A 23,579-nucleotide genomic window follows, 5' to 3' on the forward strand; every position below is an offset into this window, starting at 1 on the left:
TTAAATTTGTTGAACATGCAGAAATTATTTGATACACAGGTTCAGACTTATAGTTTGAGATTTAAATAAGAACTTGATCTAATTACTTTTTTCTATCCTCTAAATTTCCAGCCAGTGTCCAAATTACTTCCATCCTCTCATGAGCTATAGGGTATGAAGCCCTAGGATATAAGCAATATATCCAATAATGTTATCAAGTGACTCACAACATGAATGCTCATCAGGTAATCCACTATCTTCAGGAAGCAGTCTGACCTTTCTCTCCAAAGTCAACATGGTTTCCTCAGACTAAAATCTAACAATCCATGGTGTGTCTTGTCCTTCGAAAACTTTTTAATGTCCTGAAGTTCAAAAGCTACTCTGGACTACAATGTAAAGGGAAGAAAAGTCTTTTACCGGCTACAGGAAGCATAGTTTTTATAATAGAGACTGCCTCAGAAACATCTAAAACAATTAATGAAACTTCTCTGTGAAAAGTATTTCATGTCAACCAACCATATTTATATATATATATATATATATTTATATATATATATATATTTATTCCTTTCATTTTACAGAAAGCTCAGTAAACTTATGTTATGTAGTAATAATCCATGCTGAGTGCCATAGATAGCTGACAATACAATGCCAGGAATTAGCACAGCATAATTTACACCCTATTGTGCACTTCTGCTTAATTTAACAGCAAGAACTCAGCTCCCCCTGTGTGTTTCTATAAACATTTAACAATAGAAGCTTCATTCTAGAGATTTTCCTTCCAAATAAACCTGATCAAATCCTTACTGTGACAACAGATGGTGATAGAGCAGATGTACCATAGGACCTTAAAGTTCAATAACTGTCAGTCAAGAGCTGTAGAATGGCTACTCTGAGGAATGACAGTAATGGCATATTGAAAAATAATTAATACTACAGTAATGCAAAATCAGAAAAAAAAGAATAAGAAAACAAAATACTCCTAAGGCAAGGGAACACAAATACTATCCTTAATGTACTTCTAGAGTAATAACTTGATTTGTTTTGAGGACAATGTCACCTTTCAGTAGAACATTATTTAATTGTTCTACTTTTAAAATATTAATACAATTACTACAGCAGTGTCATCCTGGAGGTTATTATTATGCAATAAAAAAAAAAAAAAGGCATGTGTTATGTTTTATACAGATGTTTATCACTAGAACAGATGTTGTCCTGCTGAGCAATGCGATTACCTTTTCAAGTGTAGCAGAGATGCAACACATCTGCAGTAAAGGACATTGGCTTGAGGGAAAGGGAAGCCAGCCAACGTGACATTTGTGTGTATTCACCTTTATACAGCGTTTTGAAGTTAGCTTTTATTAAACAAACTCACTGACTTGAATTTTTAGAAGTGATTTTAAATGAGTTTGTTCTAACTGCATAACTTTAATCAAGCTGAACAGCAGCCTGTTAAGCTGGAATATGAGGTGATACTACATAGCTGATCCAGTACAACTGCATGTAGTTGTTTTTATTAAATTGTACCAAAAACAAGGGAAAATGAAAATATCCATGTATATTTGTGAACATAATCAAGAACGTAAATATGCCTGCAAAACACTGTAATTCATGACAACTGAGTGCTGTGGAATCTGACATGCACAGTTATACCTCAGTTTCTTGCCTTAGTGTGGCATTAGTTCATTATGACATGATCTAAAACTGAGCTAGACACAGCTGTGGAGATGGAAACACTCTCTGTCTCACTCGCATATAATTTTCACTATAACCTGTTAACAGGACAGCTGACAATTCTTTTCCCATAAATGCAGGGTAATTCTAGAGGGAAAGATTCTCCTTAAAAATGATAATGAAAATTATTTAACTAGAGTATCTTCTGTAGAGAGAAGACAAATCTTTCAAAAATGCTTGTGCTGACTGTGTCTAGAAGAGAAAGAGTGTCAACTTAAAGGATTACAGCATTCTTACCCATTATCCTTTTTTGTGAATTCAGCATTAATGAAAGGTGAAGGGTTATAGCTTTGAATTTATCTTAATAGAGATGAGACATACAGCATGGGAAAAGAAAGTCTGAAATACACTGCTCTGTCGAGATATTCTAGCCTCTGTTTCATGTGAAAACCTGAGATTCAACTTTTGTCTCTGTAGTAGGGAAGCAAGAGCTTATTTATTGCATTTGTGAATGTATGTAAACAGCCATAATCCGATAAAATGGAAAATGAGCTCCCCGGACTTGCTAGGTACTGAATCTGCTTTGTACTGCTAGCTTGTTAAGTAAAAGAAGTGCGATCGGGCAGATACGACATTACCAACTGCAATTTATAAACATTGTAGTTACTTGTACACGTAGGGACGGGAGGAGGTGATCTGAAAGTCAGACTAAGATTTAAATCTATACCTTAAACTCCACTGCGTACTTAAACTATATATAACCAATTCATCCTCTTGGCATGACAATCAGTAAGTGGTATATCTCAATAAAACTCAAATAAAAAATGAGGGTTATAATGTGTAGTAAAATCTCCAGTAGCTGGAGGCAATACATTTGATTTCCCACTCTGAGAAAGATGAGAAAGATTTGTAAGAAAGACTATCTAATACTGATTTCCCTAGATGCTATCAAGTCAATTTTCAGCTGAGATCAGCACTTTCACAAACTCATAGTGGTAATTGGGAACTGAAAAGGAATGGGCAGTGCCTGTCCTCAACACACCACCACAGTTTACTGAGGTAGGGTGTATTTTCCTGTTGTTGGGAAGGGGTTAGCAGAAAAGATGATGTCACCTTTCAGAACTCACCTGCATAATGATGGCTCTTGCAGGAACTGACATTTGCTGTAATCAGTGCAACAGCTGAACGGCAGTGATGAGTTCCAAGAAAAGGAAACATAACTGTGTTTCCTCTTCCATCTTGGCTGATCAAATAGAGAAGCCTCTGGCTGAAACCTTGAAATATTCTATTCTTCGTGCCTCTGCTATGAGGTCTTTATTGTCTTTCCTCTGAATTATGAAAATTTTGCCTATGCCATAGTATTATTTTTAGTTCATATTTAAAAAATGCATTGTGTTTTCAGTACCAAATTATTTAATTATTTTTTTTCTCAACTACTTGCTGATATTGTCTTAGATGGTACTACATGTAGACTGTGCATATGGTACCAATATAGGAAACACAACCAATTTTCTAATTTTTTTACCACCTTCAGGTGTTCTTTTCATTGACAGTTTAGAAATAACTTTATTTCCCTCTTCTCCCACAATCTTCTTCAACAATATTTTGTCTGTGTGGTCTTCTAGCATTTATTTCATCACCTTTTCACCACTATTAAACACCATTCTCAAAACTTCTTATCTTTTCATGCTGTCTATATAATTATCACTTTCTTATTGATACTCATCGTATTTGAACTTTCAGTTTTCAGTAAATGTATCTTATTTTTCTAATAATTTTTCAGACAAACCTACTTTCACAATTTCCTTGAAGGAAAGCTGCTACATTATGTGCAGTCAAGTCTTTTCTAATCACGTTTTCTCTTTCTAATTTATTGCAACATTGACAGATTTGGATAACACTGTCAGTGTTACAGCAGCTTCCATACCTATGCAGGTTCATTTGTTTCTACATTGTAATGCTAATGGATCTATCTGTGCTGATATTTTCCTCTCCAAATTAAGAACACATTCCTAAAGGTATTCTAACTCAATTGGTTCCTTGTCTCTAGTTTGACAACTGCTTTCCCTCCTTTATATTCACATACATATACAAAAATTCTAAGTTAAAATAAACTTCAATTACCTTGATAGTGCTCATTGCAAAACCCATGGGTATTCATTAAGTGAAATTAAGTATGGGGTTTTTTTAAGCGTAATAGGATGAAGACAGCAGTCAAAGCATTAACTTGCAATGTTGCCACTGTTGATGGAAAGTCTATAGAAAATTTTTCTTAGATAGACAAAGGTGTAAAATCAAACCCTTCACATGAATTATTGATACTAGTAATATCTCAACGTGAGAAAGATATTAATCCCCTTAGTAAAGGAGGATATTTGAGAGAAAAGGTTAAATACTGAAATTTATCAGTAATCTTTTAGATATACAGGGAAGAAATGTAAAATATACCGTAGAAATTTTGTCACTGAGGGAGAACTGTAAAGCCACATGATCACATAAACCTTATTTACCTGTACTGATTAAAGATAGTACTCTAAAAATTCTTAGCAAATAGATGTTTTTTTAAAAAACATTTTAATTATAGGTGCTTAGAAACTGTCAGTTTATCTTATTACTGCTTTTTATTGAACAAGATGCATAGGGTGTACAAGACGACATAGAGACATTTCCACCCTGAAGAGATAACATGCTTGTAGTTTGGACCAATCATTTTAGGCAAAATATACTGTAAGAAACATTTAGAAGTAAAATCCCAATCAGATCTGTTTCAGAGATCAAGTTCATGATGTGCTTGCAAAAGAAGTCAAAAGTAGCTATTCAACCTTTTAGACAAAAATGCATTTTATTAAAATAAATGTCAAGATGAGAAAAGTATTCAAGTTGATAATTTAGTATTCAGATAAATAATGATGTGTTAATGTAACAAGTAAAAAGACCTGTTCCTTCCCTGCATATCATGTTAATGGTTGCTGCATATCAGAAGACAGAAATTAACCTTACATCTGTCTTTTCTGATTCTTCTCAGAAATACCTTATTAAATTAGGTGAAATTTCCTAGCTCCTTCTACAATAAAAAACCCAAACCATCTTTCATAAGGTAAACCCAAAAAAGAGTCTGGTTTTGAAATTAATATTCTTTAAAATTTCAAGACATCCACAGATCAATAAACCGTTTTCTTTTCCAGTATTTAATGGGCAGTGAGGTTTTAATAATCCCACTGCCCAACACATAGGCCTCTTTCTTTTGAGTTTGAACTTTTGACTGACTTTCTTGAAATGGTCCATGGTAATTCCTTTGGAATATAGTGATTAACGCTGATGAGAGAAAAACACATTAATTGCAGGCTGCCCTAACAGATAACATGAGTAACAAGCTATTCAAGCCAAGAAACTTATTTCTGCTTTCCACTGGAATTCTAACAAAGAGGAAAATGCCTTACTGACCACACATGCCAAGTGTTCCAAAAGAGCATAGATCACTGAATTAATATGTAAGCCTGGTGGGACATTATAACCGTTGTTTATATTCTTGTTCTTTTTTTTTTTTTTTTTTTTTTTCAGTAGAAAATACAAGAGATAAATTCAGAGTAAATTATTGGTGAAAATGGAGCAAGTTAACTATTTGTTTTTCACTAGTTATTTTGTCCTTCCTTTTGAGATAGGAGCATTTCTTTACCACTGCCAGCAACTGATGTTATAGAAACTGTTCTGAAATGCCCAAATGCGAGTGTTATCTTCAACTGCTGAATGTGACAAACCACTTCCTTTCTGTGACTTCAGGACGCAAGAGTGATATAAAAGTATCTAAAAACCTGAGTAATTGTAGTGCAGATGAAGAATTGAGAATCAAGGGCAAATAAAAATGTACTTAATTGTTTATTATGTTTCATTTATTCTAACTTCATTTATGTATACCCATATAGTTGTTATTATTAATAATAATAATATTGTTATTATTATGATGTGTGGACCTTCTTATGAAGAAAACAGGAAACAAAATAGTAATATTGTCTCCTCTTGTGAGTTACAGCACAATTCCATATTAATAATTCTATATTAATAAAGTTGGGCCAGACACTGGGAACTGAGAAATATGTTGACTGGCAGAAGATGTGGTGTAAGGGAGGTGAAAGCACTTTTATTCCTCAAATCTGTCCTCCTGAAGTCAAGCTTACAGCTCAGTTCTGTACATATTTCTCTCCTATGGAAGAAATTGGTTCCTTCTGATGAATCACACTTCTCTGTTTCCCCTTATTACAAGTTTCTTAAAAAGAAATCCCCATTATGTAGTAGTTGTGATATACAACACATGCATACTTAACTAACTGGTTTAATTTACTCGACTTGTAGTCTGTGATAATTAGCCCCCCACAAAGTGGTCACATTTTCAACTCTTGTGCTGTATCACAGAACAACGAAGGGCATTACTGTAGTATGGGAAGAGACTTTATTCCAAATGAATCTTTGTTCACTTTACAGCATACTGAGTTTTACCCTGAATATTTTTATTCATGTTTTTTTTTTCAAAAGTTTGGTAAAATACATGCTGATCCTTTTGAGGAGGCATGTCTGTTGTCCATTCTTACTATGGTCTCTAGCAACTAGAACTTCAGAATTTCAGCCTTTAACTTTGAGCTGCCTGTAGGTTTGCTTCTTTAGAAATAAAAAATAACTGTGGAAAGAACAGATTCCTCAAGACACAGAACTCTATCCCTTTGTTCCATGGATCCAATCACCTGATACACAGCTGTAGAGAAGAAGAGCAGCAATTGTGTCCAAGATGCATTTTGCAAGAAACCATCTCTATTCAATCTTGCTCCCTTTTTATAAGACATTGCAGTGCCTTCCAGTAATATGAGACTGCTAATGGATGAGCTTGGAGACAGTCAGATGACTCAGTTTGTTCTAAATTCTGCTACTGGTGTGCTCCATAACCTTGTGCAAATATTTTTTTTTTATGCCTTCATTTAGATAACAGAATTCATACATTTTTAGTATTTTAAAACACTGATGGCTACTGCCTAATTCTGTAAAGTGTAACAATCCCATTCCCCTTTTTATAGTAAAATGGTAAAATGCATAAGATGCAATCTGAAGAAAATATATATATGTGCATTAAATAGGTTGATTTGAAAAGATTACGCATGATCTTACTTTGACCAAACACTCTAGCTCCCTTTGACTTTAGAAAAAACCCCACTGTTCTGAGGCATCTAGGTATGCTCTAAAGAAAATCTACTGAGAGTTATTGAGCTAGAATAATGCACAGCTACCACACAATTAAACACAGTTGAAATGAGAACTGCAAATGAAACAACCCCAAATTTTCTTTTTCTTACCTGCTGGTTTACGGGAAAATTTCTGTTGATTTTTTTAATCTATAAAAATGAATAAAAAAATAGATTAATACTCAGTCATTAGAAGAAAAAACCCTAAAACATTGGATTTCATTGGATTTTAGAGACATATATCAGACACTTCCTTCCAAATTAGGTGTATATATATATATATATATATATATAAGAAAATCTCTGAAAATCTCCTGCAGTAAAGAAACTGAAATCTTTGACAAGCTCATGTGAATGATTAGACATTTTTGTGGTCACTGTGTGGTTCATTCAGCTGTTCAGAATACAGAAAAGGAAAATACCTGCAAAATTATTTCTGAATTCTATGACACTACAACTTTTTATTTTTTCTGATTAGAAGCTATAACATTAAACGGAGTGTTTAACTATATAAATAATTCAGAACAACTTACTACTATACACCAAAGTCATCAAGCTTTAAGCAAATTCCTTTCCTTAAAGAATGATGGGAAATTGGGCTGGAATAGCCTTTGAAATATTCCTTATTCTACTTTTGTATTCTAGGTGCAACAACAAGTGTGCAAAATCAGTTTTGATAATTGTTCAAGTAATTTTTTCTTAAAACATTTAACAATACCCCTAGGTAAAAGGAGAAAACCAGTCTGAGACACCTGATTCTTGAGGAGTTTTTACTTAGCCCTGCAGATCATTGACTCCATCTGAATAAACACTGTCAGATTTCTGACAAAAAAAAGTGTCCAAATCAAGGAGAATTAAGTGTGGAACATACCCATTCCTGCCATTAGCAGAACAAACCTGTGTTTTTTGTGGTGGTTTGGTTGTTTGGTTTTTGTTTTTTTGTTTTTTTTTTGTGGGTTTTGTTTGTTTGTTTGTTTGGTTTTTATTTTTATTTTAAGCATAAGCCCTGAAAGCTTTTGAGCAAACCTAGTAAATCTACTATGTGCATTCATGACAGATACTTAATACCTAGAATTTATTTTTAGCTCTTTTAAATTAACTTTACACAATTCTCTGTGGTGCTATGGGTAAAGGAGTAAACCACATCTTTAAATGAAAGACATTGTCAATTAGGAATCAGTTGTATAGCCCTGAAAGCCCTGAAACCACAGTATAACATTTACACTGCTTTGACCAAAGGTATGGTATCTTTTTAGAAGAAGAGAAGAATCCCCACTGAATTTCCTCTGGTGTTTACAATATCATCTCAAAACCACTATATATGCAGAGATGTGAGCGGCAACGTGTTTTGCAGGTTTTAGAAACAGACTGTTTGCTGCAGTGGTAACCTCTCTGCATTCTTCATGTAAATACTGAGCAAGTCTGTAAGTCTGTCACTGACATCCCACAGTTTTGCTATTAAAGGATAATTTTTACAGCCAAGAACATGCTGACAAGCAATTTCAGTTGGTTTTCAAATGTATCCTGAATCAAAAGTGCCAGAAGAACATTTCCACCCTCCCTTCTTGCATGTACCTCAGTTTCAGTTTCCTCCTTCAATGTAACTTAAGTGGAAGCATTAGAGGAGCTAGAACATTCGGTGGATAAAGTATTAAAATAAAATAAATCCACACATTATGAAATAACAACTATTTTGCATGAATTCTTAAAAGAAAGGGTGGATGAAAAACAGGGTTTTGACAGAAAAACAGAGACTTCAAGACTTCTGAGATTTATTCATAAATCTCCAGTATGATAAATCTCTGTTTGTGCTAGTAGACTCTATTAAAATCCTCATCAAAACTGTGTATTTCCCTCTAGTTTAAGCAAAGACAACAGCCAATACTGTGAAAAATTTCAGTTATGGAAGAACATTGTCAAGAAAAAGATTCTAAACAAAATGCTGAAAATACCTCTCTAGGGGCAAGTTGTAGTTACATATTAAATACTTTGGTAGCATTGTTGTTTACTTCATATACAGAGATTAACATTTTAACAGAAATAAAGTATATTAGGAGCCTTGTGTAGTTTTAAATGTTCCTGGCCAAGGTAAAATGCATGATCCAAACATTTTCTCATAAGTTTTCAGATCATTTTTCAAAGTACCATCTAAGTACCTATATTGCATAGTTGTTTGACTATTGCTACTTTGATGAATTGAAATGGTCCTGTTCATCTTTCAGGTAACATGGTGATGATTTCCTGAAATGTATTGTTTTTAATTATGTTATAGTTTGCAAACTGCATTATAGGTGTTTAGTTCTACCTGGAATTAAAAACTGTTAAGTGTGATTTATTTTAGGAATGCCCTAAATGTTTATCATTCTCAAGCATAACAATGGGACATAAGGTAAAAAACAAAAAAAGTTCTACAGTTAGGCAGCAGAAGCCATTGATCTTTATAATTATGACATACACTGTGTTGAGAATACAGAAGGAAAAACATTAGTCAACGTTGTTCTTCCCAGCATGTTACAAAATACACTGAGTAAAATTTAATCTATAGATGAGCCAGATCCACCAACCCTTAATAATCAAAATCTAAATGTAAACATTTTTCACAAAGGAAAAGAGAAAAAAAAATCTACCGTTACTTGATAGATTATCTAAAAGAAAAATGTTCCTTTAGTCTTCCACAATGTTACTGAACTCACTGTAATGCTATTATTTATTAAGCACAATCACAGCACACAACACTATGTAACTGATATAAATAAGTAACATTTGTTTTCATCAGAGGACACCAGTACAATACACTGCACACATATTTGCACATAATATTTTTAAATAAAACACTCTGGCAGATATTACCCTAAAAAAGAAAGGCGGGATCTCTGAAATAATTCTTTTAGAAAGATGTGTTTATGCACAGCAATAAAAAATCAGGAGTGGCCAAAAGGAGTCAAAAGAAGCAGCTAGTAAACATATTCTGTTCTGAAGGCAAAGACAGAGGAAGCATGAAAGCTGAATTGAAACTAACAAGAACTACCTGCTTCTAGTTCATGTTCACAAAGAAGGTGCTGAGGGGTGAAACTGTATTCTGGTTCAACTTCCACAAATTCAGATTAGGAAAAAAAATCTAAGAACACCATGCAGAAAGTAGTTTGGGATTTGGTGATCACCTAAACATGGAAGGAGGAAGAAGGCATAAAAAAAAATACCTCTGCACTGTATTGCATCTGACTAGTAAATAGGCAAGTGTTGATACAAGACAATAATGGAAGAATAGATTTTAGGGGAAGATATCATAGAAGAATGGTTTGAAGCATATCTGGTTGTGATAAGGGTACAGACAAATATGACTAGATATGTTCCAAAAAATCAGCTAGCCAAATAAGTCAGGACATCATAACTATGAAGAATATTGGACAGGAAGCTGGTACAAAGAAGTTAGACATAGAGAAGAATGAATCATGGCCAAATTCAGTTAATTTTGTGTACTAGAAGTTGCTACCACAGATGGATAGCTTTCACAGTGATGATTGTGCCTGCTCTGCAGAAGGAACAAATAAGAACATGGAACACATCACTCCTCAGCAGGGCAAGCAGATGAGCAGGCTTTGCCTTCAGGTGTGCACAATGATTGTAATTTTTTTTTTTTTTTAAATTTTATTTTATTTAACAATCTTCATGTCAGAGAAGCAGTAATTTGGAAGAATAGCCTTGCATACTACTAATTTTTTGTGTGATTTTTACCTTATTATTGTTGTCCTCTGCTGTAATACAGTTGATGAAGCTCACAGAAACTGAGTTTTAAACTTTCACATTCAGTTGAAACTGAACTGAATTGTTCACTGCTATAAGAGGTACTATTTCAGACCTTCTTTGAGCAAACAACACTGTAATAATTATTTTCACTTTCCAAAAGAGGATTTTAAAGTGTGATCTCAAGACTGCTATTTATTAGGGGTTTGTTTGATCTTTTTTACCTATTTAACAAAATCTGCTGTTCCACTGTAATCATAGGAACCTCATGAGATGATGAGCAAATGTGCCTTCCAATGAGCACATACCACCATAAGGAGTCTTAAAAGCAGTAAGATCTAGAGGTAAGGGCAGTGATTCCAGGTTCTTCCAATTCTTAAAAATGTAAATAGAAGCAATCATAGGTTTGAAAACTCTACGTGTCCCATGCTTGCTTTAATTCTATTTCCTCAAAAATTGTATTGTAAATGAGAGGCTCACAGTTCTAATGTATTACTTGGAAAGATAATTAATGACAGTGTGAGTCTCCGGTATCACAACTGGTCCTCTGCAAGAAGCAATAATATAGTAGGTGTTAGTTGTCAGGACAAAGAGCTTGACAGAAACCATTCTCTTGGAGTACCTACAGGAACAGCCAAGATTTAAGGGCAACATTTTGAATGTGAGGTTAACAGCTGCCGCTCAGTATTTTGTTGACTTAAACAGTAGATCAGATTCTTGCACACTTGCACATATGATTTGAACTTTCATTTTCTTTCAGCCCGTAGATACCATGTAATTTCGAAGATCTCCTTCCTTATCAGAAATTTTCCAATTCAAAAAAAATTCTTTATTATTTTAATTTATGCTGGCCATATATCTGGATTTACCCAAACAATTTAGATTCTGTAGCCTTCTTCATCGTTTGCATTACATAACTGCTGATTTACATTCATTAACAGCTAATTAAACTATAATATCTTGACAAGAATGAAAATTTGTTAAATAGTTCTTAACTTTATCTCGTGTATGCCAATGGAATATTAAGTGATTGCGCACAGGTAGAAAGATCATTACAATTTGGAGCACTTTGGAAAAAAACATGCTGTGATAATCTAATGTTAATGAATGACTAAGGAAGAGTATATAACTAACATTTGGAATTATTAGTCGGTTAGTCTTATTTTCTGTCCTTGTTAGGCTTTTCTCTGCTCAATGTGATAGGTAAGTTGCAGTAAGGTTGTGAAATTTTGTTATCCAAGAGTATACGTGCATTGAAGAAAGCAGGGAATCAAAGAAAATTTGAAAGAAGCATCCAACAGTTCACACGAAATACATCATACGTTGGTGAATACATTCAAATATATGTATAGCTGCTGATAGACTGAATGTAAGAATTCTTGATGCTGGCTTTACAAGGTATAGTAGATTTTAGAGTTTAGGCTGAAAATCCATATAAGCTATGATATGCAAAGTGATCTGCCAACATCTTCTGGAAAATATGGGAGCATAGGAACTATTTAATGCAACACTTACGTCTGCTTCCTGACCTACCAGGGATGATGCCATTCTGTATTGTCTGTTGTCCACATTTTAGCCGCTAAATGGTTCAAAGGATAGAAATATTGGGATTAATGACATGATTTCTAATGTTTTCATGCCTAACTCAGATTTTTCTCAAGACTAGATGCACTGCGTTGTAAATTCACTCAGCCTGAATGAACTCAGCATTAAGTTCCTTGAAGGAAGAAAGGGAAAAAACAGAATATATGAACATTTATGTAGAGGAGAGGCTTGATACAACACTGAATAATGCATAAGCAGAAACATGACCTCTGTTTTAGAGTCTGTTCCTATAGCTGCCCATAAGCTGAATCATTCTCACTGTGTTTTCTAGATGAGAACAAAAGTGAGAAACAAGATGATATAAGTTTCAACTTAGATAATAGTTATAAAATCCCTCTTAGGAGTCAAAAAAATTACAAAAATATATCAAATCCAATTAAAGAGTATAGACAATTAACACACTGTAGGCATTCAGGAAGTCCCTTATCAGCTGACTGAAGAAGTCTCAAAGTAGCAGCTGTCTGGAAACACAAAGGGCAGTATAGCTATACTTTTGCTGTTGCCAGACACAGGACAAAATGGATCTTTGCTCTGGTTCAGTATCAGCACTTGAAGTTCTCATGGATCATCTTAATCCATCTGGAAATGAAAAGTTTTCCTTCGAATCCTACATATAAGTAGATCAAGAAAGGCCTGACAGTCTTGATTTCTCATCTGGAAAGAAGTCCTATAATTCTAAAAGCTTCCTTTTAAATTCTTGTACTGACTGCCAGTTGTACAAAGCATACAGAGAGCTTGCACGTTTTGGTGAACTCCCATACATGCAGATATTTGATAAATCCTTTTGGAGACAACAAAGGATGGCTAGTAAGACTCAGGAATGCTCCCCCCAGAAAACAAATCAGTTGAATACAAATAATTTCTAACAGAGGTCTTGAACTGATGCATGGAAAGAAAGGATTTGTATACTGAGAGTTATAATCAATTTATGGCATGTAGGAGCACTATCGAAGGACAAATGGCCATCTGAACTATGATTTCAAACCCGCATACCATCAAAATTCTTTCATTTCCTTTTTCCCTCAGAAGGATTTGGTGATGCATTGAACACTACGAGCAGAGCAGTAATGGATGGATATTTCAAAGAAATACTAGATTTCTGCCTATTACATGGAAGTATAGTGGGAGCCCTAAGGACAAAAGCACAAAATATAGTCTTCCCACAACTGTGATGTTCCAATAATAGGACTGCAATTACTTTGCTTAAATTGAGGGGGGGAAAAAAAAAAAAAAAAAAAAAAGGTTTCTATTAATAGATGAATGACTTTATTTAATCCTGCAATATTTAACACCTATTCCTAAATCTGGATATTACCTTAATGATAATATTGGTATTGTGCTTCTTTAAACAAGATACTTGTGTTACAAACAACATAGTGTCATGACAGTGAACCTCCATAATTAAAATACAAGCAGCAACATGCATATTATTAAAGAGACAATGGTAACAACTGAAAGTCAGTCCCTGAAAAAGCTATTATGGTCCCATCTGAAAGTGAGAAACATATGTCTCTCTACTGAAGATTTACTAGAAAGACTGTGAACAATAAGAATTGGAAAAGTATGAAAAAAGCTGACACAGAAGGAGATACAAAAAGCACTTCTTCAGATAATGAAATGCAACTGGATAATTGTGGTTTATATCGTAATAGTGGTTGCTCATTGGCATATAATTACTGCAGTATCAATCACACTAAGAGTAAAAAAGCTGATACAGATAATCATCAGTAAAACATCTACTCACAAAATAGTGAAATATGTTCCTCTTGAGTACCTCTTTCATTTGCAATTTAAAACAATTTTACTATCCACCAAAGAAAAACAGTTTGCAATGAAAATCCATCTGAATACTTCATAGGTATTCAAATCCATTTTACTTCTTGTTAAGAAAACATACAGAGATTCCTAAGTAAAGATATAGTATACCTAACAACGACCAATCCAGTCTTCCTTTGAAGATATCAGGGACTTCCACCTGAAATATAACTTCTAGATTTCCCTAGATAATATTTTTTAAATTATGAATTCTAAGTAATTTGTATTCAAAATACTTCAACTATACACCTTATATATCTTCTATAGCTGGAAATACTAGAAGCTATCAGAGGCCTCCAGAATACACATTTTACTACCTTTATCTGACTTCTCAACATTCAAGTAAAGTTTTGTTGACATTCCATCCTGTTTTTCAAGAATGTTTTACCTTACTGTTGCTATATTCTTCCTCTATAAACAGAGATTAGGACTTATGTTAAAAAGAAAATAAATTCTAAACTTTCAAAAATCTCACTGCTAGAAGAAAAATATAACAGTTTAATAGTTGGAAGATAATGCTTGGCATTAGAAATCTACAATTCATTTCCACAGACTATCATCGACTTACTGTGGGAACCTAAACTTCCAAACTTCACTACATGAGTTAGTTAAAATAGCATGCTTGAGTTATTATACTTTAGTTTGACTGAGAACACAGCAAAATAATATTTGACGTTTAGAATATGATAGGAGCAGCATGTCCTAATGACTGGTTTAGTAGATAACAATATACAAAAGAAGCAGTTATATCCTCAACATATCACTAAATCATAACAGCAACACCCTGGCGGAACAAGATATCTGCACTTGTCAAAGGAATGAAGTTAAAGTTAAGGCAAAGAAAAGAACCAAATTTTGAAGTGAGAGCACAGTGAAGAAAACCCTGGTCCACTCTCCTTCACAAAATCAAGGCAGTAGTAATGCCTGTCTGTCTGTACAATCTGTCTTTACAAACACCATCAGAAATGCTTGAATATACAAACTACTGAAGAGCAAAATAACGTTATTAAACAAGTGTACTAGATATGATTAAAAAACGTCATTGATCTAGTAAGAATTTTTTTTTAAGGTAGAATAATTTTTTTTCAAAGCTGATATACAGTTTACAAGGATAAATATAGTGCCAAGACTGACATTTAATGCATATTTGTGCTTGTTATGAAACCTGGATGATGACAAACAAGACCATATGCATATAGAAAAAACCAAGGCTGGGTGTTTTTGTCATTTGGAAAGTAGATATGTTATAATTTTGGTAATTCATAGCAGCTAATAGGAGAGTTAAAGTCATGTAGGAAAAAACAAATCTCAAAACCTGTATGTAGTCTATGTACCTAATATAAGAGTGACACATCACTTGAGGTAATGAGATTGGTATTTAACGAGGATGGGTTTCAATAGGAATAATTATCTAAATTCAAATAATCAATCAGAGGGTTGTTTATCTGGTTTAGATGGTTTATTAACAGGTCTGCAGCTCTTAATCCCTCTGTCCACCAGTTATTACTGCAGAATAAGCAACCGCATGCCATTCTTCCAGCAGAAACCAGATTATTAAATTTTTAAAAATTGAACTATACATCTTCCTAATATAAAACATCAGATTTCATACTTTCTGATTTCCCAAGGAAATTAAATAATGTAGATAACTCCAATTTCAATTTTCCTTTTCACTTACAATTTCATTACAACATAACATTCAGACAATATAATATCTAGAATGTAGTACTTTCAGAAATTTTCACAGTATTCCAAAGCAATGGAGAAAAAACTGCAGTCTAATGGTAGTCATAGTTTGTCTTATCCTAGTATTTCTGAAACAGTTGCAAGTGCTGATATGAATATGCTCATTCTACAACAGTACAAAAGAATAGAAACGTGTGGCTGAAAAGCAACTCAACAGATCAAAGTTGTCTGCCCAACCCATTTGTACAGTCCTACCACGATGGCACTCTCAATGTCGTATGAGTCAATCAATTATCAAGTATAGCTCTACTTAGCACAGAATGTTTTCCTTATATCAAAACAGCCTCTTTCTGGTTGCAGTTTAAGACCATTACTTCTCATGTAATCCATCACAGAAACAAAGAAACTGTCTGCTCTTTGTGTAGCTTTTCTGAAGTTGAAATGTTATTCTTTTCTTCAGGTTAAGAAGTTCCATTTCACCTGTACTTCCTTGCAAGTTCATGCTACTGTCAAAGAAGTCAAAGCCCTATTTGGTAACATTGCCTCTGCATACGAGCATTGTAGGACACAATTTTCCTGCATGATGAGGAGGAATGATTAGCACACTACAACAGCTCTGATCCCCTCAGCCTTCCTCCAAGAGTCTTGTAGTCACTTTTGGTCTGCCTAAAGTCACACTGAAATCAGTCATGCCTGCATGAATGAGCAGTCCCAGTTAACTGTCATCTGGCTAGATGGCTTTGGCAGCATCCCTCAGATTTAAGCTCCTGGGAGACAGAAGGCTTCCTTCAATGTTAGGTTCAGTCACTTATCCAAATTTCTCATCACACAGAGGAGTGAGTCACTCACGCCCAATACATCTCTTCCTCATGAGAAGGGTGATCATTAGTCTCACAGCTTTTCCAGCCTGCCAGGTTTTCTCTTTTTTTTTTTTTTTTCCCACTCCATCATTAGGCTTAAAACTTCAGTTACTGTGGGCAGCATTGTAATGCATCGCTGCCTGAGAAGGCACCATTTCCCTATGAAGAAGACATGCAAGTTGAAACCTCATTAGTCAGATGTCCTCATTCACAGTAGGTGTTATTGTGGATCTTCTTGGCTTGTTGCCAATCATTTTATCCACACCCTCTGATTCCAGATTTCACACAGTTTGACAGCTTTCTCATGTAATTTCTCTACCAATTTCTTAAGAGATTTCACTACCAGGTGTGCTACAATTGTGGCATCCTCCTCCTCCCTCAGACTTCTTTGGGAAGGGAACTGCAAACCATAACTCCTACAAATTCAGTTTAAGATTTGGACTGAAACATCTATAGTTTTGGTTCCCATCTAAAGTTTCCACATGCACCATTAGCAGATGCTGGAAGAAAAATCCCTAACAGAATGTATATTCTCATCATCGGTTTGATCTGTATAAGCTTTACTTGTTGAAGCTCATATCTTTCCTCATTTTCCTTCCCCCTAAAAGTCCTATTCACAGCTTTTGAGTTGCTTCTTTATGCTATCACACAGACCCTTGCCTTTTAGGTCCTTCTTGCCAACCTGGTCTTTTCACTTTGACTTGGCTGAAACAGAATGAGAGGCAGTGTGTTGAAGACTACAGTTAAACCTGCTTTGTTCCTATGTTCACAGTCTACCAGCAGGCTTCTGACCTTGCCCATGAAGAGTTCACAGTTTGCCAAGGTTTGCATTACTTCAGGACTCCTCAATTTGGTGGATATAACAACATTTGCAGTTTGCGCTCTGGCATTTAATAAGACAAAGAGGGCAGTAAAACGAGAGAAGAAATGGGGAATTTTACACAATTATATATAACACATGAGACAATTAACCCTCTTGACAGAACCTAATGCCCTGTAGAAATGTAACTAGTGATTTTTAAAATACATTTAATACTTATATGATAGCATATTGGTCTAAATGAGTTCCTGCTGGCAAAGTTCAATAAATCGGCCAGTTGCCAGTGGCATAGACAAATACCTTTACCTGAGGCAATGAAACTAAAGTGGCTTTCTGCAGTCTTTACAGGTATTGTATCTTCTGCCACCCCACCACTAACACGTTGTTTAGTTTGAGTGGATTAAAAATAAAATTAGAGGAAGACCTAGTCTTTGTTGTATTGTGCCACATTTTACTTTTTCTGTCTAAAAGAATTACAAGCTTTTATTCTCTTGGAGCTCTCAGAAGAACAGCAATATTTATGAGACAATTTGGCTGACAGCACCAGGTAACAAACTGCTTGTGCGTAAGCTAAAAATATCACCTGGTGTTACATTACTGAAATAATTTGGTTGACATAATACAAAATAGCTGTTGAGGCATTAGGTTCACATGATAATGAACACAACTGCTAAATCTGATAATAATAAAAAAAAAATTATATACATATTTTTATATGTCACTGTGAGACAGGTATAAAAATTTTTGTTTTACAGTACTTGTTTCTGCTGATAGCTCACCATTCATCTGTATAACAAACAATTTTAAATCTAGCTTGAAACACTACAAAATTACTTTGTGGTACTTTTATATTTAAAGGTCATATCCTTATATTTTATAAAATATTTCTAGTCCCTCCCCCTTATACACAATCCGACTAACTGTACTCTGCATTCAGATTAATCACAGAGTTACTCTTGCACCTTATTCAGTTATACTCTTAGTTGGTTTTCAGTGAGAAAATCTTTTGCAATAAAGTTTCTGCATTGCTGTAAGTAGGAAAGACTGGAGCCTCCTTAACCTTCGTTCTCTTTAACAAATCGATAAGCCGTTAGCTTGAAAAGTCTTGAATTTAATTTCCTACTGAAGAATGCAGTTCCTTCTACTTATCTACAATTTCACCTCATAACTAAAATTTCATTATAAAATACTAAGCAAAAGTCATCATAAACATGGGCCTTCTCAAGTATCTTCCAGTATTTCTGAAAAAGAATGCTCAAATACTGAGCAATATGGTATATATAAGTTCAAAGAACTGTGTGGCTGTGGGACCATGGCTGAAAGGCAGGCCAAAGGGTAGAATATGTCAAAGTGCCAGAAGGGGTAGTGAACATTTTTTTTCAGAAACCAATTAATTTTCAAGCTCAAACTTTTTTTTTTTTTTTTTTTTTTCTTTAAAGAAGTGTGTTAAATACCGAACTACATTTGAGATCTATTTCAGTTTTGACAGGAATGATGTTAAATTGACATTAGTGATAGATAGTATATTTTTCTTGCCTTGGATATTAGCTTGTAATCCTTAAATAGGAAGAGTTTTGAATAATTAAGAATCAACAGAATTTTCCCATCTTCTCATGAATTACCAACTTCTTAGCATGACTAAGACAAGCACTGAGGATACTACAAGTAAATTTAAAGGTTACTTTTGTTTTAACGCGCATTTCAGACTTGCCTATGAGAAAACTATGAACTTTTATTGATTTTCATTGCATTACACTGGGCTAAATATCATCTTTGAAAATAGTTTTTCAACAGAGAACAGAAAGGTAAAACAAATTTCAAGTCCATATAAAAAAGACATATTTCTGTATAAGTGAGAGTTGCCACATGGTATATAAAGTTCAAGAACCATTTTTTAAGATCTTCCATTGGAAGTGCACCTGTGTTAATAGATTTCAGAACAGCAACTCCCTGTCTAATTGCTTTTCAGCAGTAAAAGAGATTGGTAAATCAAAAGTATAGATTTTTGCTTTATCAATAGTTCTTGTAATCCAAAGGAAAACATGATGTCATAAACTAATAAATGCAAATAAAGCATTTCATCTTTTCAAGATAACGTGTCAATTTCTCTAAGTTTCAACATGAAAAAATTAGTATCAAAGGAAGAATCATCATTATGACACATAAATTATTGGAATAAATTAAAATAAAATGTTATTTTTTTTCTACAACACATTCTCTCATTACTCTAGTGAAGTTTTAGTTATCAATACTGGACATTATCTTTCCGGAAAGAAAAAGGCATGGTACAAACATGTTCAGAAAATTACTATAGCCCTATAGCTAAAAGAAAAAGCGGGAAACAAATTGTTCTGCAAAGGTATAATGAAACATGAAGACAGGAGCACGAGCACAAAAGCTATAATTTCCAACAAGTGAAATGCGTATGTCAAGCTGCAAAAAAAGAGATGATGTATAATGAGTAAAATTGTATGTGGTTACATTGTTATATATTGTCATGATGTGGGAATTAGCTGTATAAACTTGACATTATTATAATAACACTTAAAATAGTAATATATATTGGAATGGGTGTTATTTGGGTAATTTAGAAGTGAACAAAGCAATAAAATATTGGAATATCATGCCTATTCATGAAGCATAGGCTGCTGTGAGAACATAAGATCAAAGTCCAAGAAGAAAATTATTTTCACTATAAGTACTAATTGTTCTTAGCAGTAATTAGGTGAGTATTAACACATACAACACAATTTGCAAAAGATTTAGTTTTGAGATGGTCATGACTGAAAAAAATACTAATGAAATGAAGTCATAGCTATATAACGGTTGTTTTTACCCCGAAACTGTATTCATTGGGTGTTCTAAGTCACACAAAATTTATAATTTCTACTTTACTATTATTTATTTAATCTAGAAAATTTCTCAGTAAATGGATTTAGAACAGAAGTTTGATCTTTTGTAGCTTACGAGTAATGTAATTAGGGCACATGTGGAATTACAGGGAATGTGTATACTTAAAACCCTTCTCGTTAATGTGTTAACTAGTCCCCCTTGTTTGGTCTCTAACATGTTCTGACACTATTCAAAACTATGTCACACTTACAAATGGTGATAATCATTTTTTTATAACTGACTTTTTGAGTAAATTCTGATCCAAAAGAGCATTCAATACTTTGAATTTCTTGTCATTATCTACCAATAATTTTCTTTTCAATATGAAGTGAACAAACTCTTTTCTTGGTCTCTCTTTTATCACCAGTGTATGTCAAAACTGTTTTTTTTCACCCTTACTACTTCCCAGCTGAGCAATCTCATCTAGTCCTACTACCTTTCTGGTTCTACATATTCATGTGATATTTCCCGAGTCCACTTAGTAACAAATTCCACTCTGCTATTTCTTTCTTCTGTTTTAGGTTATTGAAGAGTTCATCATTTAGCCAATGGCCCTTCTTGCACTTCCTTTTCTTTCCAGGGGACTAGTACAGTATGCATCTTACAGAAATATGGCTATCTATTGACTTTTGATACAAGTATTTGTGTACGAAAATGTAAAAATGTTCTTTAGTACTGGTAACACTGTATTGGTAGACTCCCCTGTGCTCTACAGGAAATGCTACTGAAATAACAGTAGTAAACAGCAACAGAGACAAAAAATATAAAGAACTGCTAAGATGCTGATGACAGACTGATAAAATCAGAGTGGCAGTGTTGAAAATATTCCTATTATTAGTGTTAACTTTTTTTGTTAATTGATGTTTTGTTCTAATGCTTGGGATAAGAAGACACCAACATGCATAAAGTAAGATTTTTTTCTAAGCTGAAAGGTTAATGTTTCTGAGCTTAAGGTTTCTCATCTATTCAAATCCAAAAAAAGAAAAACATGCCTCAGAGTTGTAGTTCCGATCAAATAAAAACAAGAAGGCCAGTGGAGCTACACAGTCTATTAATGCAGCAAGTTGATATTTTTATTACTTGCTGATGACTTGGTCAGGACACAAACTGCCTTCTGAGTCACTCCATTATAAAGAATGAACGGTATTATAACCAGGAGTGAAAAGTTTCTGAGTCTGTCTTTAGGGTTTCAAAAAATGTAACCATAAAATGCATGAGCTGTGATTTTTTGTGATTTGTGCTATCATCTTACAAAGGTAATAGGAAGTGAGGTTTGGATCAGAAGAATAAATAGAGGTCAGACAGCTATAATTGCTTTAAGCCAAGTTTGGCCTGTAACCTATCCAGCTATGTAAATGGCAACTAAATTTACTGGTACAACCATCTGCAAGCCTCAGAAAGTTCTAGTCACTATCCAAACCTAGTGACTATTGCTTTTTTACTCAAATTGCATAGTTTATTTTCTTGACTTCTACTCATTACATTCTGAGATGAAAATGCTATTTATGGTTACCACTTGGTAAATGAATGTGCTAATCTCCATACTACTGCGGCAAGAGTCACTAGATTAATTAAGGTGCCGGCATACTTTGCTAAACAGTAATGAGTTAAGCAAATAACTTTAGAATTAATCTGTTTAAAACAGCTTGTCAACAGCCTTTTAGAATTTTTTTTTGCTATAGTATTTTAAAATTTATACATTATGTTTATACAGCAATATTAACATCCATTTATATTAATCTTGTGCAAAAGGAAATAATTCTGATGTTAAACATGCATACAGACTATAATTTATCAATTATTTAAAGAGGAACTGAAAAAGAATGTTTAGCTCCACAACTCCATAAGGATTGTGTCAGCCTAAGGGCATAGTTCTTGTGAAACACCCTATTTATGATGTAAAGAAACCCCCCAAAACCTTTAAAATTAATATTGCTACTGTTACAAAATTAGGCAAACATTTAAATAGAATGCACACACTATTAAAATATAAATTTATGGGTAACCTGCTTTATACTGCCAGGCAAAGAACAAAACAAGTGGTAAAAATAATATATTCACTCCCTCTAACAAGTACATCATAAAAATATGTAGAGCTGAATGACATTGCTCAGTGCTGAAAGTCCAAACATCTATGTAGGCATTGTTCACTTGTATAATATCTAATACTTATAAAGCTAAAGTCCTTCAAGATTTGCTTCTTATCTGCATTTGCATTTCTATGACTCCTCTTACAATAATAAACTTCAAGAGATTCTTTGCAGACATCTGGAATATCTCAGGAAAACTGATGAGGAGAAAAATGTTTGTGACACCTCAGAATAGTTGTGGAAGTGACTAACATTAGTATGACAGAAAGGGAATCTGAAACAGTAAAACAGGTGTCTGAACATCAGTTCTTTTTGTCTCTTTGACAGTACCTTTCTTCATGAACGGTCTTAACTGAAATGATATTCACAATTCAGTTGAAATTTTCCAGCAAAATCCTATTTTTTCCATAAAATTCAGTACCCCATAGGAGAAAAGTAGTATTTACTTATTTCTGAATAGAATAGTAAAGCAATACAACAAACACTAGTAAGAGTTCTAAATCTACACAGCAGCTATACGTTGGTACTGCAGTGAAGAAAGATTTTTACAAATACCTATCCAGAAATGTCCAGTAAAACTTGTATTTTCCCTATGCAATAATAAGGCTATTATTTTCTCCAGGTACATTACTGGCTTAAGGAAACCAGCAGCCACAGTGAATGAGAAGGCAAACAGGAAAAGGAAAATAACAAATACTTACATTTACACCCTCTATTCAGCAATGACCAAGTCCATTGCACATAAAGACAAAAAACTATTTTGCATTTTCCTGGCTTCCTCAAAGCAATGTGAGCTAGTTCTGCAGTGATAATTATGCCACAAATTAAAAAGCCTCAGCATTCCAAAATGGTGGGGAACACCTCTTGTGATGTGAGAGCATCTCAAGAAGCATGGATTTTAATTTAACCTCAAAACCTGAAAGACATTCTTGTTAGTTTTTAAAACTTCTGTGGATTGCAAAGAAAGATATAAGAAAACAGAAGAAGGGAAAAGGGTAAAGAAGGCTTATCTGACTACAATATTCACAAATATAGAAAATCCCGTTGCTTAGTTGAAGATATCTATGAGGCCTGTTTTTGTTGATCTTTTTCTTTCATGGCAACGTTGGCTGCAAAAGTTTGTGCTGAACTTTTCCTGCCTGTATACCCACTCTATGTTCCCAGAAAACTAAAAAATTATATTAAA

At 34.0% G+C, this 23,579-nt stretch overlaps 1 protein-coding gene across 5 annotated transcripts in view; it reads right to left on the bottom strand.

Annotated features, from left to right (window-relative positions):
- SNTG1 (syntrophin gamma 1) overlaps positions 1–23,579 on the bottom strand; it is a 357,499-nt gene that overhangs the window by 68,890 nt on the left and 265,030 nt on the right. For all 5 annotated transcript variants that reach the window (XM_074898981.1, XM_074898980.1, XM_074898983.1 and 2 more), the window contains one exon: positions 6,993–7,031. In XM_074898981.1, the coding sequence (XP_074755082.1) occupies positions 6,993–7,031 (39 nt within the window). The remainder of the gene's footprint in view (positions 1–6,992; positions 7,032–23,579) is intronic.

Source organism: Athene noctua, chromosome 2 (genome assembly GCF_965140245.1).
Source record: "Athene noctua chromosome 2, bAthNoc1.hap1.1, whole genome shotgun sequence".
Lineage (NCBI taxonomy): Eukaryota > Metazoa > Chordata > Aves > Strigiformes > Strigidae > Athene > Athene noctua.